Source organism: Garra rufa, chromosome 6 (genome assembly GCF_049309525.1).
Source record: "Garra rufa chromosome 6, GarRuf1.0, whole genome shotgun sequence".
NCBI classification, from domain to species: domain Eukaryota; kingdom Metazoa; phylum Chordata; class Actinopteri; order Cypriniformes; family Cyprinidae; genus Garra; species Garra rufa.
Window position 1 is genome coordinate 9782798 of NC_133366.1, and position 18871 is coordinate 9801668.

The following is an 18871-nucleotide window of genomic DNA, read 5'->3' on the forward strand; positions in this document are numbered from 1 at the left end:
TAATGTGCTTATGGACATAAAATCACTTTTGTAAATTTCTTTTGATGTGGACATCGTAATGTCTTTGACCCATATATATATTAAATATATATAATATGTTTATATTAAATATAAATATATATAATATATATATTAAATCAAATAAATATATATAATTAAATATATAACTAGTTTCATGTTTAGGATGTCTGTGAGTTTTTATGTATTTGGCTGAGGATGGCATAAACTATAGTGCATATATGAAGATGTGTGTGATATCCTTCTCTGGATCTCATGGGACAAGCGCTTCGTCATCTAAAATACAGCGGCAGGTAAATGTGGGCATATACGCTTACTTCCAGAAAAACATGCTGAACTGCCACAGGTGTTTATTTTTCCACGAGATTTCGCATGCACTCTAAACAACTACAAGACACAACTTTAGAAGCATTTCTCACATAGTCTGTTATTCAATAACCAACCAACAATATTTGCAATACTGTCCTGTTATTGTATTTATTTAAACTTTATCAACATAATTACTAAATGTAACTATAATTGTTCTTACCTTTTCTCCTCAGCCTCAAAAGAATAAAATATTTCACAAGATGTTCCAGAGGAGCTGCATGTTATGTGTCCTGACAGGCTGCGTGTGTTTCTGTCGTTCATTATGTTCTGCCAGGAGCTTGAGGGTCAAACGCACCTCCTTCATGCATCCTCCCAGACTCATCCAGACCTAAGTTTAGGAGCAAATGCCACACAGTATCTTCTCTCTACAAGACAACTCAGCTTACAAAAATCTAACTGTATGTGTGAATGTGCAAAGGAGGGCGGGACAAGTTGTCACAGGGGCTATGACTTAGTAACAATGATGCTCAGTTGCACAAATGTATTTACTCTAGCAGTTTTTAGGATAGTGGTGAAACTGTTTTAAAGTAGGACATTTTTACTTAAATTATGTCTTTAAAATGAAATTTTCAGTATTAGTGTTATATTATTGGTACACTACCAGTCAAAAGTTTTTGAACAGTATAATTTTTCTTAGGTTTTTTTATAGAAGTTTCTTCTGCTCACCAAGCCTGCATTTATTTGATCCAAAGTACAGCTAAAACAGTAAAAAAAGTATATATATATTTACTATTTAAAATAACTGTTTTCTATTTGAATATATTTTAAAATGTAATTTATTCCTGTGATCAAAGCTGAATTTTCAGCATCATTACTCCAGTCTTCAGTGTCACATGATCCTTCAGAAATCTTTCTAATATGCTGATTTGCTATTCAAGAAACATTTATTATTATTGTTATTATTATTTTATTATTGTTATCAATATTTAAAACAGTTGAGTGAATGTTTTTTAGGATTCCTTGATAAATAGAAAAATCCAAGATTAGCATTTATCTGAAATAAAAAGCTTTTGTAACATTATATGCTAAGCTTGGAGTATTTTTATTTTTTATTTATTTATTTTATTTTATTTTTGAGGGGGGAGAAATTATAGATAATTAATAATTTTATTTAGCAAGGATGCTTTGAATTGATTAAAAGTGATAATAAAGACATAAATAATGTTACAAACGATTTCTTTTTCAGATAAATGCTGTTCTTCTGAACTTTCTATTCATCAGAAAAACCTGAAAAAATTCTACTGCTGTTTTTAAGATAATAATAAAAAAAATCTGAAGGATCATGTGACTGGAGTAATGCAAAATTCAGCTTTGTATCACAGGAATAAATTAGATTTAAAAATATATTCAAATAAAAAACAGTTATTTTAAATTGTAAAATATTTCACAATATATATAAATTTAGAATTTATTTTTGCTATAATTTGGATCAATGAAACATTAAAAAAATCATAAATTAAAGGTTATTTTCCATGTCAAAGGTTTTCATGTTCTTTTTATGTTGTAATTTTATTTGTTACAACAGTCCAAACCATTGTTTGACATTTTTGTTATCTTGTTGTATTTGGTTATTTATTTTTATAGTAATTTTACTATTTAATTAACGGTCTCTGAACAGTCTATAAAATATTTAAAATATTTTACAAGTTAATATATATATAATTTGTAACAACAGTCCAAACCAATGTTTGACATTTTTGTTATCTTGTTATATTCGGTTATTAATTTTTATAGTAATTTTACCATTTAATTAAAAGCCTCTGAACAGTATATACAATCTATCTATATATCTATCTATCATCTATATATCTACTCAAATTTTGCCCATTGTTATAAATGTATAACTATTTGATTTTAAAATTGCAACGTATAAAATATTTTAATTACGTTGTGGAAGCTATAAATTTCTCAAAAATTGACAATAAGCAGCACGTTTGGATTGAGACATCTGACGTATTTTGACATCGTTGACAAAAAAGATCAACGTATTTCAAATTAACCTTCTTCTAGAGAAACTTGGAGAAAATGTTCATTTTGTAGCAAAGACTTTAAACTATTTATCTATAAGTATAAAACTTCAAAAACACATCTACTCTTTAGATATTCCCTCCACTGAAAGTGTGACAACTAGCCCCGGTCTCCCTCTATATTCTTCGGTGTTGCTATTGCATAAAGCCAGCAATTACATCGCGCTCTTTGATGTAGTAAATGTCCATTGCGTTGGTCCAGCGGTGCGTGGAGTGGTCCGAGAGCCGCAGGACAAATCCGTGCAGCGAGGAGAGCCGTGCTCGTTAGTGCAGACTCCCACTGCGCCTCACCGACCTGATGGATGGAGATCGACAGTCAGGCATTTCACACAGCCTCAGTCAAACCGCACAATGTCAAGACCATAAACGCTAATGCAATAATGCAGAATATAGATTCATTTTACCATAATGCAGGTCAGCGATCCTTCTGACTTTATGTAACACGTTTGCTGGTGTCATCATAAACAGATACAGACAATCCATCTGTTCTCTCTGCTAATCTTCAGAATACCTGTGACATAAAGGCATTGTTCCGGCGCTATGGGGGTCTTGTTTGTCCCGGTTAGGGTCACGGATGAAAGGTGGCCTCTGAATCTCTGCAAAATACAGAAACGTGCCAACTCGTGCCTTAATACCGAACTCCTAAGGGGCAAACCTTTTACTCCGGAATGAAATACTTACTTACTGGGAAAACATCCTGCCAAGATTAAACTACTTTTTAAAAAAGTTTCCAATAGGGCGATTTTGTAATGCAATAGAACCATTTTGGGTTCTTTAAAGACGCTTCACGCTTTTTTTTTTTTACTTTAAGAAACGTTTTGTGCATTTGAAAGGTTCTATGGATAATGGAACAATCAATAAAGAAACATTATTTCTAAGAATGTGAATTATTATTCTTACGTCGGATTAAAAATAAGTTACTTTGTAGAGTGTCTAAGATGCTATTTTCCATGTAATGAAAGGCAGATCAGGATGTCAATCTTGTAAAGTATTATAAATGTGCGTTCCATGTCTTTTGAAGCTGTTCAGTGAATTTAAGGAACAGAAGGAAATACATGTTGTTAGTATTTGAACATTGGAGAGAAAAAAAAAACATAATCTTAATCGTATGTTCCTGACATGTATGGTTTGTGAAGATAGTGCATGAACTACATTTATGGTGCGGTATTGTTTGTTTACTGCACTGAAAAGGCCTACTTTGAAAACCTTTCCTTTTAATCTTGATGGAAGAAATTATATTGGTTTCCAACGGCATGAATTGTCATTTTGAGTAAAACGGTCCTTTAAAACTGTAAAAAAAAATAAGTTTATGATCAGGGAGATTTTTTTATTATTTATTTATATCATAAGAAATGAATACTCTATTTAGACACTGAATTGATCAAAGTTAGTTAAAGATATTTGAAACCTAAAAAAAATTCTATTTCAAATAAATGCAGTTTGCACTGGCAGCAAATCATCGCATGAGAATGATATCTGAAGGACTAAAATTTTATGTATATTACAATATAAAACATTTATTTAAAATTGTAACAACATTTTACAATATTACTCCATAATCTGAGGTAATAGGTGATCACCAATTAATTAAATTGTGCTAAAATAAATAGCCTTGCAAAACATAAAATGTCTGTGTAAAGCAATATTAAATGTGTTATAAGTTTGTCGCACCTTAGAAAAATGTGTTATTAACCACCCAGCCAAATTTGAATGATAAAACCGCCAAGTAAATAAAACAAGCTTTCAAAAAAAAAAAAAAAAAAAAAAAAAAAACTCATTCTCTGCTCTCAACCGCTGGGGGCGTGTCCGCTGTCGGTCCTGAAGCCACGCCCACTCGTGGGAACTGCCGCTTTTCTCAACTGACAAATACCGCTACAACCTGAATGAATGACCGATCTGTTTTGTAACTTATCACAACCAAGTAAATGCATTTAGGTGACAAAGAGAGCTAGCTAACAAGCTATAGGCTGTAGTAACTAATGGTAATGACAGTAACTTGCGTTTGCAGTTTAGTTATTAGAGGGTTTGCACTTACGTCACGATTTGTTAAGTTACCGGATGCGCGAGGAAGAGGTCTCTGCAGAGCAAACGTGGGCGTTTCTGAATTTTGTGGGTGTTTTCAAACTGCTGGGTGTTTCTAAATCATGATATCGAAATGATTCCCTTTACCTAACCCCACCCCTAAACCTACCGTCACTATGACGTCAGCCAATCAGGTACCATGGTCTAAAAACGCCCCGATCTAGTAACTCCCATTACTTTCCTGCAGAGACCTATACTTGGGATGCGCAGCCATATCGACAATACTTGGATGTAAACAACAGCATGGACTGCAGAGTTAATACATTATTCTGGTCATTTATAATGTCTAAACCACAGAAAAAATGTGTTGAAGCTGCTAAATCATACAGAGAAGAACTTAGTAAGCAGGGAAGGGTGCAATATTTTGACAAACTTTAAGTTAATAATAGGTGGTAAAGATACATATGAGCAGTAATATTTAAGATATTAGTATTATAATATTTAACCTACCTGACCAGAAAGATGAACAAACATGAATGTTGTCAAGGTTTATGCCCAGGAAATCCTGGTTCAGTTGGGCAAACCACAAGCGCCTTTCGTTTCTCAAGACAATTTTTTGCACTCTTCTACTTGATTTGTTATAACCTTTGGGAGTCTATAATACTCCAAATGTTTTTCATGGTCTGACCGATTAGTACAGCTCAAAACATGTCAATAATTGACCATTTTCAGCAGCAATAATCAGCAAAATTGGCGAGTTTTGTTCGGTTAAGTGGCATTGTTTACGTTCAGTGCCGCCCATATGGCCGATTGTGTCCAGTGTGTCTTTGAGACATGATTTCAGAACTGTCCAAAAAACTGTGAAAAACAGTTACGGTCTAACTAGTTCACAGTCTTTGTAATAATGTTTTCAGCAACACATTTCTAACATTTATAATGTGAATTCTAAAAACCTTACAGATTCCATACATTTGAACTGTAAAATTCCACTTATAACCTTTAACTTCATTGTTTAAATTATGTTTTTCAGTGTAACACTGCTGCAGCGTTGGAGCCTCTAACTGTTCTGCATTTTGCACTCAAGATGTTTAGATGTGATGTAAAATGTTTTAGCCTTCATAGAAACACACAATGTTTGTATCCACATAAATAACTGAACAGAAACACCTGCTGCAGTAGATGGAGGATAGTATTTTATTTGCTTTGAAACTTGGTGTGCTTCTACAAAAAGAAGCCAAATTTGGAAAGGCAGTAACAAGTTATAAGAGAACGAAGAAACTTTTAACAAAACTGACTAATAACTGATAAAAGAATCAAATCTTTCTGTCTGATATACCATAAGGTTTGTGAGTTCTTGTCCCTGGTTTTCATGAACTAAAGAGCCCACTGCTTCACACCATAAAATCACAGGATGATAAATGCAGGAAACACATTTAACAGTGCGGTATAGTATTGTGTAATAGTTGTCTCAGCTGACAGGTTGCAGTGTTTTTGCGGAGAGTTTAAACGAGCATCTGATATCCTTGTAAGGTGTGTGTTCCTGTGTTTTCATGCATGCAGACATTACTGCCAAATGATAAGTAGAAGAACAGAAGTTGAGAGGAAGAACAAGACATCTGATCGCATCTATATATACTTCACAACCCAGAACCAGAAACAGACGTCTCTCAAATAAATGTTACTGAAGATCTGAACGGAAATTATCCTAAATCAAGTCTATACAAACACATCACTTTAACTGCAAAAATTTAATTAGATTAATTGCATCACAATGTTTATACACAGTAATTACAGTTTGGTTCACTGCAAAAGTCGAATAAATGAAAGTTAAAAGGGACAGTTCACACACAAATGAAAACGTAGTCATTATTTACTCACCCATGTTGTTACAAGCTTGTATGCGGTTTATAATTTTTGAATGAAACACAAAAGGAGAATTTTGCATTGCATTAAAAAAACAAAGTTTGCAACAACATGAGAGTGAGTAAAAAATGATGAACTGTTTTGGAGTGAACTATCCCTTTAACTCACTAAATATGCATCACCTCCTCAAGTTTGGACCCTCTCAATGAACAATACAGACCAGTTCAGGAACCAAAATAAAGTCTATTAATATTGACCAGAATCTTAAACAAAACTTTACGGTGTCATTCACTGATCCTAAATCAGACGTGCCAGGGTAAACTGAACTACAGACAGACATTTACACTGATTCTACTCCTGTTCAACTGTTGAATCAGAGTCCAGATGTACATTCCTGTGGTGATATCTATTTGAATCTCATTTCTCAAACACACATCAGGAATGAGTGTTTCTTATGCTTAAATACATCATCACAAAGCAACATAAACCATCAAGACTTTAAGTTTCTAAACAGGCCACTTAACTCTCGGCCGACATTCATAACGGATCACTGGATCAAAATGGTGGCGTCAGTTATTACATGACCAGAAAACCAGAGAGAGTAGAGAGACAGTGAGAGGAGGAAAATGAAGGGGTGTGTGTGTGTGTATCTGTGTGTGAACACCAGAGGGATGCATGTATCAGGGACGAGGGATGCGATGCTGTGTGTTTGATCCGAGGAAATTATTTAAGTCACTTCTTGGGCGGGCTGTAGGGCTCCAGCAGCTGCTTGGAGAAAGTATTGACCTTGTCCGCTCCCCGAACCTCGTGAGGCAGCAGAGGCAACTTTACTATGTGGAAGTCTTCATATAAATCCTCCATCTAAGAGAGAGAGAACATGATAAGACACATGTTGGACAAAAAAACAACAAAAAGGAAGAGGAAAGGAAACAAGGAAATGTGAAGAGAAAAGAAAGGAAAAGGCAGAGGAAGAGAAAGGGGGGGGGGTGGAAAGATTAAGTATTATGGAAAAACAATGGGGGTAAAAAGTGAAAAGGAAAGGAAAGAGAAAAAGAAAGGAAAGGACAGAAAAGAGAGGAAAGGAAAATAAAAAAATGGAAGGAAGGGAAAAAGATAAAAGGAAAAGAAAAACAAATAGAAAGGAAAAGAAAAAATATGGAAAGAAAGGAAGAAAAGAAAGGAAAGGAAAGAAAAAAAGACGAACAGAAAAGTAAAAAAAAATTAAAAAGGAACAAAGATAAAAGGAAAGGAAAAAAGACGAAAGGAAAGAAAAGAAAAGGAAAAAAGATGGAAAGAAAGAAGGAGACAGGAAAGGAAAAAAAGAAAAGGAAAGGACGGGAAAGGAAAAAAGACAAAAGGGAAGGAAAAGACAAGATAAAAGGAAAGGAAAAAAGATGGAAAGGAAAAAAGAAAAAAAAGGGGAACAAAAGAAAAAAATATGAAAGGAAAAGAAAAGGCAAGCAAACGAAAGGAAAAAAGACGAAATAAAGAAAAACAGACAAAAAGGAAAGGAAAAGAAAACAGACAAAAAGAAAGGAAAAGGAAAAGCAAAAATATGAAACGAAAGAAAAAAGACAAGGAAAGGTAAACAGAAAGGAAAGAAAAGAAAAAGAAACGTGGAAAGAAAGGAAGTAAAGAAAGAAATGGAAAGAAAAAAGAAACAGAAAAGTAAAAAAAATAAAAGGAACAAAGATGAAAGGAAAGGAAAGAAAAGGAAAAAGACGGAAGGAAAGGAAAGGAAAAAAAGATGGAAAGAAAGAAAAGAAATGAAAAGAAAGGACAGGAAAGGAAAAAAGATAAAAGGAAAGGAAAGGAAAAAAGACGGAAAGTAAAAAAGACAGAAAAGGAAAGCAAAGGAAAGGAAAAAAGATGAAAGGAAAGGAAAAAAGACATGAACAGAAAAGGAAAAAACAAATAGGAAAAAAAAGATTAAATGAAAGGAGAAAAGAAAAAGATGGAAAGAAAAAAGTGACGAAACGAAAGGAAACAAGAAAAAGAAATAAAAGAAGAAAACAAAGAAAAAGAGAAAAGAAATGTGGAAGAAAAGAGAATATTAAAAAGAAGGATAAAGAAAGAAAGTAAAAGTACAAAGGATGAAGAAGAGAAAGAAAAAGTGGGAAGGAACAAGAAAGGAAAGAGAACAAAAAAGGTAGGGTAAAAGGAAAAAATAGAAAGTAGGGGGAAAAATGTAATGAAAACGTAAAACGAAAAAAAGAGGACAAGCAAAGAGAACATGGAAAGGAAAAGGAATGAGTAGGAAAAGGTAAGACAGAAAAAAATCTATAAAGAACAAAAGGAAGAGGAAAAAGAAAACATGAAGTGGAAAAAGTAAAAGAAGAAATTGAACAGGAAAAAAAGGTTCAAGAAATGAGATTTAATTTTTAAATTCCTGCACAGTAAACTGTAACTAAAGTAAAGTATGTTCTGACAGACACTTTCCATTCAATTAAGAACAGAATTCCTGTCACAGGTTTCTATAAAGTATAATTATAATAATTCATCACAAAAACACACCTGGTCCAGGTACTTGGACTGAATCTTGTGTCGGGCTTCACACATCTTGCAGGGCCGATCGATGTCAGGGAAAACCAGTTGGTTGACGATAATGTTATGCGTGTCGATGCGACACTTGGCCAGCTCCTGAATCAAACGCTCCGTCTCGTACAGAGACAGGAACTCTGCGATGCACACGCAGATAAACGTCGTCTGCTCCTGTATGCAAAAACCAATCAACAATCAGGAACTCATCTTTCTGATCAGGCATTAACAGGGACTACTGTGGCGTGACACTCACCGGGTCCTTAAACTGCTCGCTGACTGAGCGGATGACGGGGAGCGTCTCTTCCAGTTTAGACGCCAGCTGATCTGCATTCATGTCTCCCAGGCCCAACATGTTACACATCTACAACAGTTTGACAGAAATACACATAAAACTAATATTTAATTAACATTCAGATTTTTCTAGAAACTTCTATACATTTCTCTAATATATTCCACTACTTTCCAGTGATCTTTTACAAATACAGCAAGATTCAGAATGCAGTGCTGATACCTGTGAGATGAAGGGGCTGATCTGGTTCTTGATCTGCATGAGGCGGCCCAGTCCTCTCTCCACGATGGTGGGGAAGTTGAGCAGACGCAGAGTGTGTCCCGTAGGCGCCGTGTCAAACACCACCACTGAAAAATTCATGCCTTTCACTAACCTACAAAAGAAGTGATGAGAACGGAATTATTTTATTACTAATAAAATAATTGATACATTTTATTTTAATATATTAATATTATTGTTTATATTACATATTTGTGTATATATTATATATCTTTGACACTGGAGGTCAATAATTAAGATTTTTGAAATAAGTTTTTATGCTCACCAAGGCTTTGATATAACTAGAATAAATTACATTTTAAAATAGATTCAAATAGAAAACACTTATTTTAAAAACCCTCACAATATTACTGATTAATTAATAGTACTTTATTATTATTATTATTAATTATTATAATAAATTAAATATTTTAATATTTGTGAATGAGATGAATTAACTCATCTTAAATAAGCATATTTAAATGATTTCTGAAGGAATGAAATGTATGAATTTATTTATATAATTAAATTATTTACATCATAATAATTATATTAATAAATAAATAAATAATAACAACATGGGACATTTTTGACAGAAGTTTATGCTCACCAAGGCTTTGATATCACTGAAATAAATTTTTAAAAAGATTCAAATAGAAGTTTTTTTTTAACTCACAATATTAGTTTTTGATCAAATTAAGGACTTATTTCATTAAAAAATGTCCAAATGTGTGTGTGAGTGTGTATATTTTATATATATTTCTATAATTTATTAATATATAATAATTATATTAATAAATACATAATAATAATAACATGGAATATTTTGAAAGACATTTTTTATGCTTACCAAGGCTTTGATATCACAGGAATAAATTACATTTTAAATTAGATTTAAATAGAAAATAATTATTTTAAATTTTTGATCAAATGAGGGACATACATACACATACACACACATATATATATATGTGACCCTGGACCACAAAACCAGCCTTAAGTAGCACGGGTATATTTGTAGCAATAGCCAAAAATACATTATATGGGTCAAAATTATCGATTTTTCTTTTATGCCAAAAATCATTAGCATATTAAGTAAATATCATGTGCCATAAAGATATTTTGTAAATTTTCTACCATAAATATATACAAACTTGATTTTTGATTAGTAATATGCATTGCTAAGAACTTCATTTGGACAACTTTTAAGGCGATTTTCTCAATATTTCGATTTTTTTGCACCCTCAGATTCCAGGTTTTCAAATAGTTGTATCTCAGACAAACATTGTCCAAACAATATATCAATGGAAAGCTTATTTACCCAGCTTTCAGATGACGTAAGAATCTCAATCTCGACAAATTTACACTTATGACTGGTTTTGTGGTCCAGGGTCACACACACACACATATATATATATATATATAATTGCATTTAATTAATAGTACTTCATTATTATTATTAATTATTATAATAATACATAATGCAATATTTGTGAATGAGATAAATTATCAAATATTAAATAAGATTATTCAAATTATTTTTGAAGGACTGAAATAAATGTATGAATTACTGAGTATATACACCACACATATTTCACTCATATTTGTAAACAAACAACAAAAAGGTTTCACTAAATGTATTGTGTGAACAGTGACTGTGGGTGGTTTGCCATCTAGATGTGGAACAGTGTTACTGCATTAAAAGGCCAAGATTTATATTGTAGAAGTTTTTTTTATTGAATTATGTAATTCATAGTACTCCATTCCCTTACAAAAGACAACAAATGCACATTTTTACCTTTGTCTTTTGTCAGATGTTCTGTTGTGCTTTGAAGGGAAGTTTCTAATGCGGTGATTCATTTTGAAGCCGATTTGTTTCATTCCTGACTTAAAACTCTTTATAAAAGAAGTGTTTGAAATGCTGATGAAGGCTGAAACCACATCTGGTCTAAAGACCCCCAGGACAAATGCTTTGCAAAACGGTGCAATTTAGACAGAACCAGTGCATTATCAGACTATTATAGTGCAACAGAAGCTGCAGTGTGAGCCTGACCTCATGACCTCTGCGTAGCTCATGGCCTCGTCGATACCAGGAAAAGCACTCATGGCTTCTTGCATCATTTTCTTCCCCATACTGAGCATGTTGTCCTCCTCAAAGAACTCATCGGGAAGCTCTGCCACACCCAGACTAGGGTCGATCTCCTACAGAGAGACAAAACCATGGAGAATTGAGTCTTACCTCGTGGATTTCATTACCTAAACGTGGATATATAAAACACCATCTTAGATAATAATCCAGATTGTAATACATTGTTTGTACAAGTTTTATCTTCCCCTTCCCTTTTTCTTGCAATATCTTCACAGTCATAGCAGAAGAGGATGTGATTTATATTTCTGGCAAGAACAGCACAAGTTGCCTTTAAAGACTATATTTACTATATTGACTATATACAACTATATTGTCATTGAATGTCATTGTGTTTCTAGTGTACACATAGCTATTAGTGTGTGCCGCTGATAACGTACCATGGCAAAAAGGTTGTCGTAGCCCTTGACTTTGGTGGGCACCTTGGAGAACTTCTGGTCGAAGGCATCTGAGATGTTGTGTGCTGGATCTGTGGATATGATGAGGACGCTCTCTCGCACCGCCGCTAACTGAACCGCCAGACTGCAGCTGCAACATAACAAGCCAAAAATACATATTTAATAAAAACATAATAAATAAATAAAAATTTCTAGATAGAATAATTCACATCAAGAGAGGACATCTGCTTTTAAACAGCACTTGTTATTGACATCATGTAAGAAAAATACACCTGTTGCGATAAAAATAACATTATTATTATTGTTTATATCAAAGAGGCTATATAGATGGCAGGTTTTATGACTTAAATGTAAATATGAGATGCTTAGATGATTAATATCACCAGATTTCATTTATGTGCTTGTCTTTCTGTAATATTTGAACAAATAATTAATGAATTATTGCCAAAAATTATTGTTATTCACAAGTTAAGGGATTTAAAAAAAACTAGCCACACGTTGGTATTTCTATGAAACATAATAAATTACCATCTGGACAGTCAGGTTCGCTAGCAGATTATATTAAGAAATTGTCATTTGTTCGTTTTTAAACATACATTTGAAGAGACACGATGAGTTTCGGAATGTTTAAACCCGTATTTTAATAAAGTACTAGAGCAATTATGTATGAATGACTAATCTATGTTGTGTTGCTAAAGCAGCACTGACAGCTAACAGCCTCTTAGCTGTAAAACCCCGACGTTTATTCACCCACCTGCATGTTGTCTTACCCACGCCGCCTTTACCACCGACAAATATCCATTTGAGTGATTTCTGCTCTATAATATTCTTTAATGTTGGCTCTAAAGGCTCTACATCAGGCGCATCTTCAAACTCGTCTTCCACTGAAGCTGCCATCTTGCGCTCAAGTCAGTTGGAATACACCAAAGCGGCAGCTGCACTCTCCGCCATTTTGGCTCCGTCACAGCAGAAACACCGCACTGGAATGGAGAGAAATTAGATCCAAAATGGCCCGTCTAGGGTGGCCAGTTGCAAACGGAAGTGTGTTGATTACGCTGATGACTCAGCCGGACTGTACCAACTACTTTCATTGAACGAGAACATTCCAGAAGTGATTGTTTGAATTTTATTTCTCATTAGTTTGAAGTGTAAACACACATGTTGGGTGTGTGGTGGATAAAGAGTTAAGTGTTTCCCTCGAGCATTGTTCATTTGTATAACTGGAAGACAGAATCACACAAAACGTAGATATGGAAGAATTTGGCAACCTTTATTGTGTTATAATCCTATTCTTGTGCCATTATTGCACATAAACAAAACACATCATTTCAATAGTAAGTCTGATAAGGTTTTTGTTGGCAAACTTACATTTATATGGCACCAACAAGCGACTCTTTTAAAAAAAATTAATTTCGAAAGAAAATGTTGTGATGATTGTACGTCACAGAGTTATTACATTTATTTTTACATTTGTGTTGTGCTAGAGCTACATTTGAGTTCTGAATCATTAATAGAAAATTAAGTAACTCATCCAATATTATACCTAAGAGCAATAACAGGTTGATTTTGAGATTTTCAGACACTGTTCTTGGTATTCAATCACATTTTAAGTCATGATGGTTCAGTACAGAGATACAGAGGAAAGCTTGAGCAGGATGAAATATTTTATGAATACAGTTTCAAGGCTAAACATGGGGCACTTAACACAGTTCAGTCCGATTAGCATGAGTAATCCAGCACAATAACTGAGCAAACAAAACAACAAAGGTGAAAATCTTCCTTTTGCACAAGCAGATCAAACTGTGACAGGTATAAGATCATATATTCAGCTTAACATACGGAAAAGACTCAAAGACAATACGAACAGTATCAAAACTGACTGAAGCATGTACTTTTTTTCCATTTCATTTTTTCATGTTCAAAACAAAAAAAACTTTGCATTAATCAGTAAAACAACAAGGAATAACTTTAAAGCTTCCACTGTAAAGGCTGACTTTAAGTCAACAAGATTTGAAAGGTGCACAAGGTTTGGTGATTGTATCTTTATTATCCTCTTCAAAAATAAAGAAAACTACTAAACACAGCCCCCACAGTTCTATCCAAACAGACAAGGCAAGGCAAAGCTAAGTGGGGACATACAGGATCCAACATGTAACACCAAAAACAAGCATTTAAGGGGAAAACTTTCCAAAACCAGTGTAAAAAGGCAACTTACATCCCAGAACCTGGAAAACAGCAGCTGACGAGTCTACCACTAAACAACCTCATCACCGACCCCCATTACGATTAAACACAAAACCACATATCACGACGCATTTATTAAGCCATTTAGATGTGGATGCACCCATCCGTAGCGATCGAGGAAAGAAAATGATAGAAAAAGTATGTAAAACTACCACCTCAAACACCAGTTAGTGCATCACGAGATTGCAAGTAAAACATTACCATGGCACGTTTTCTTGTAAATTAGGTTCTCTCATGTAATGAAGGTTTTCAGCATTCTAATTGCGAGCCATAAAAGGCACATTCACAGCCTGGAGGAGTCAAACTCCGCCCACCGGATTCTCAAATTCAGAGGCGGACAATCTCATTGGCGGAATTTTGGAGATGGGCGGGTTCCATATCCAATCAGATAGACTCGAGTCCCTCTCATATATATATATTGCACATTTCATCAATTTGGTTAGAACGAAAAGGAAAAAAAGTCTACAATTCATTCATTTCACCCTAATTTACTCATTACTCTGCCTTTGAAACACTCTGTCTTCATTAGAGATGCTTCTGCGATTTTTCCATCTTGCTGAAACTTCACTTTTATATCATTTACATGTATATGTTTTCAAAAAGCACTTTGACATGCAAGTGAGAGGTTTTAAACATCCTTTCTGCGGTCTAACACTGGATCCTGTTTTACAGTCTCTGAACACACACGCACACACGCGCGCACACACACACACAGACAGTCACACCACCTTCATTTGTTCAATCTACTGTCCCGAGCGTTTCGGGAGCTCTTGGCAGACTCATTGGCACGACTCTTGGCATGCGCAGGCACTCTCAGTTTGTCTCGTAGGAAGACAGCAGCGCAGCGTCGACGGGCTCCATACAGGAAGGGCAAGTGAAGGAGCGCATGAGCCAGGCGTCAATGCAGTCCACGTGATAGATGTGCATGCAGGGCAGGAACCGGATCGGGTCGCCGTACTCAAAGTCCATCATGCAGATCACACACCTGTGGGGGGAGGTGGTAAAGGTTTTTAGTTGCAATCAATTAAATTAGAAAGGGGTTTTCACATGTTGTCTGGATATCACGCACTCTTTGATCTTCTTGTCGGATGGCTCCGAGCCCGGGTCGAAGATCCCACGGGGCAGGTGTTGGATGAGGCCGATGCGCTGAGCGATACGGACCTGCTCCTCCTCCGTCAGCTGAGTGGCCAGCCGTGTCTGACTTGGTGTGGGATGGTATACTGGCACCTGCGCACGCTCCTGGGGTCACAAGAGTGTTTGATCACACATAATTAATGCAAGTCACATGTGGCAAACACACAGAAGGGGTTATTAGAAACAGGAGAAATGCATCGGGACATGCCTTTGACTCTACACTTTTAAAGGGAACCCTGGGTATTATCACTATGGCTTAGGCGAGACACTGCAGGTGAATAGGGTAAAAAAAACGAATAGTTATCCCCTAACTTACTCAGTTAATTGAATACATTGATAATTAAAAATATTTTTTGTATTACAAGTTTTCTAAAATGTTAAGTTTTAATATTCAGATGATTGTTTAATGAAATATGCACCACACATTTGCATACATTTCTAGTAGAAAAATCTAAACACTGGATGAAGTCAGTTGTTTAATTTTTTTTTAGAGTCAAATGTTTTTATAGAAGGAATTTTGTTTATCTCATTTTGCCACTCCATAATTCAGAAAATACTTAGAACAGGCAGAAAACTATTTTTTTTTTTTTTACAATTTTGGGGGGAATAAAATGTATAAAATCAAACAAATTATATATGAGCAAATCCCTCTGTAAAAGCCTTCAGGATATAGACAGGAATAAAAATGTAAAGTTTGGTGTGTGTAAGCGCTACTGAAGTGGAGATTTTTGGCTCAGTGTAGGAGAAAAACTCATTTTGAAAAAACTGCCTTTAAAAATATGTATTGTAATTGAAATCTATTGACACAAATAGATAAAGTGCTATAAAAGAAACACTTAAAGGATAACTATTGCCAAAATGCAACCTGTGCTGTTTTTTTTTTACTGTAAACGAGACAAACCTATATCTAAAAGCATAATTACGACAAACGAGACGTTTTTGAGATTGACCGTGATTTCGTTTTGTGGTCAGTGGCCGTTGAATGGGAGTACTAGGGGCATACATTTGAGCGCATCAAAATCGATATTTTTGCAACACTAAGAAGGCTCGACACACCATGAAACTTTGCTCGAAGTATCGCCTGGGTCTCTACACATGAACTCCAGCATTGAGAACGTCTTCAGGGAAGCAATTTTTTTTTATTTTATAGCATCATGGAAAAAACACTCTTTTCAAAACTTTATTTTTTAAAAGTGTACAGTGTAAGTAAATAATAGAAATGACAAAAAATATTAATTGACGTTATCCTTTAAATCCAGCTATTACTAGATATATCCATACTTCAGCAACATATCAGTTGAACATCAATGTTTTTTTTAATTAATTGACATTTGTAAAGATTTAAAAAAAAAAAATTATTTACCTTTCTCTCATTTTAGATTGTTTTTATATGGAAATTATAGGGAAAAAATAATTTCTTTAAATTTAGAGCCCTAATATTTCTACTTCATTCTACTTTTAATTGTTTTAGTAAAATTTTGCATTTACAAGTCCAGGTATTCAGTTTTATCACAATAGTTTTTTTTTGTTTGTTTTGTTTTTTATATCACATTCTCTGAACTGTTAAATAATTTACTGTACTTTATTGCTAAAACAATAAAATAAACTGTTATGCTGCGGTTTTGTATTTGCGAAGACATGAGTAAAGATTTGTTGTAATGGTAACACTTTACAATAAGGTTCATTAGTTAACATGAGTTATCATGAACTAAGAATGAACAATACATTTACAGCATTTATTAATCTTAGTCAATGTTTATTTCAGCATTTACTAATGCATTAATAAAAGTGCAAGTTGTGTTTGTTAACATTAGTTAATCCACTGTGAACTAACATGAACAAACAATAAACAACTGCATTTGTATTTGTACATTAACAAAGATGAGTAAATAGTGTAATAAATGTATTGTTCATTATTCTTAGTTAAAGGAGTAGTTCACTTTCAGAACAAGAATTTACAAATAATGCACTCACCCCCTTGTCATCCAAGATGTTCATGTCTTTCTTTCTTCAGTCGTAAAGAAATGGTGTTTTTTGAGGAAAACATTTCAGGATTCCTCTCCAATCTCCATATAATGGACTTCTATGGTGCCCCCGAGTTTGAACTTCCAAAATGCAGCTTCAAAGGGCTCTAAATGATCCCAGCCAAAGAAGGAGGGTCTTATCTAGCAAAACGATTGGTTATTTTCTAAAAACATTTACAACTTATATACTTTTCAACCTCAAATGCTCATCTTGCCGAGCTAGACAAGACGAGCATTTGAGGTTAAAAAGTATATAAATTGTATTTTATTTTAGAAAATAGCCTATCGTTTTTGTTAGATAAGACCTTTTTTCCTCGGCTGTGATCATTTAGAGCCCTTTGAAGCTGCATTTTGGAAGTTCAAACTCGGGGGCACCATAGAAGTCCATTATATGGAGAGAAATCCTGAAATGTTTTACTCAAAAAACATAATTTCCTTACGACTGAAGAAAGAAAGACATGAACATCTTGGATGACAAGAGGGTGAGTACTGAGTACATTTTCTGTAAAAAAAAAAGTTCTGAAAGTGAACTACTCCTTTAATACATTAACTAATGTTAACAAACGGCACCTTATTGTAAAGTGTTATCATTGTAATTTAAGAAAGCATTTCTAAAATTGAAAATTTATGGCAGGCTTTCAATATCTTATTATTACATGCCATTGCAGTACTCAAGCACCATATCCAAACCAACCATGGTACACTTTTATTTTTAAGTCAGATATCTCAATCAATATAATCTACCAAAGATGTACATCTTTGACAAACTGCATTCTTCGAAACCTGCCTACAGCAAACTTTTCCTGTTCCTTTTCAGATCAAGATCACACAGTTGCATAACCCTTGCTATTGCTTTTGTAACATATATCACACAATGCGAGCTCGTCTGTAGTGTCCAGACTGTATTGTAAACAGCAGAAAGACTGTCGGACAGTGCTGTGGTCTTGTATGTGGTACCTGGTAGGGTGGCGGAGGCTCTCCGGGCAGACTCGCCCCCTCGGACTCGTTCAGCAGGGACAGATCATCAGCGCCTTGAGAAGACAGACAGTTCCCCATTGAGCTGACCCTGCACGACACGACAAACCCTCCAAAATCACGTCTAGGTGGCCTTTAGAAGACTCGGTTGTGGTTAGGGATCGTCCTTTCTGCAGTCCGTTGTGTCTGATGTCTGTCTAGTGTGTAGAAAAACAAACGCCTCGCCAGTCAGCGGTCCGATTTTCACACACACAAAAAGACGTTTTAAAAAGCGGGAATCCTTAAAAACCTATACGTCCCGGTTTGTTTAATCCTTACGGGTGTGTACGGCATTCGTGACATATAATAAGCATTTATTATGGCCTGTACAGGGTAATATTTTTAGGTAAGACCTCTTGACGACTCCATATCTCCTTTCATTGTTTACAAACTCTTGGACCGGAAGTGGGCTGTTCTGTGGATTGCGGTTAATGTAGTTTTTGTACTGAAAGGTGACGCAAATACCGAAACAACACATTTCTCTTTTGTATATCTAACACTATTTGAGAAATCGTTTAAACTCT

At 34.6% G+C, this 18871-nt stretch overlaps 2 protein-coding genes across 2 annotated transcripts; both read right to left on the bottom strand.

Moving 5' to 3' along the window:
* Window positions 1-5607: 5607 nt before the first annotated feature.
* get3 (guided entry of tail-anchored proteins factor 3, ATPase) lies at window positions 5608-12851 on the bottom strand. Its single transcript, XM_073842472.1, has 7 exons — window positions 12686-12851; window positions 11914-12061; window positions 11441-11589; window positions 9352-9502; window positions 9094-9201; window positions 8814-9011; window positions 5608-7160 (listed from the first exon to the last, which is right to left on the bottom strand). The coding sequence occupies exons 1-7, from the start codon at window positions 12826-12828 to the stop codon at window positions 7032-7034; spliced, it is 1026 nt and encodes a 341-aa protein (XP_073698573.1). The 5' UTR covers window positions 12829-12851; the 3' UTR covers window positions 5608-7031.
* Window positions 12852-13180: 329 nt separating this feature from the next.
* On the bottom strand, window positions 13181-18734 carry rnf11a (ring finger protein 11a). Its single transcript, XM_073842470.1, has 3 exons — window positions 18291-18734; window positions 15245-15414; window positions 13181-15160 (listed from the first exon to the last, which is right to left on the bottom strand). Exons 1-3 carry the CDS (start codon window positions 18387-18389, stop codon window positions 14989-14991), a joined length of 441 nt encoding a protein of 146 aa, XP_073698571.1. The 5' UTR covers window positions 18390-18734; the 3' UTR covers window positions 13181-14988.
* Between the last annotated feature and the right edge of the window lie 137 nt (window positions 18735-18871).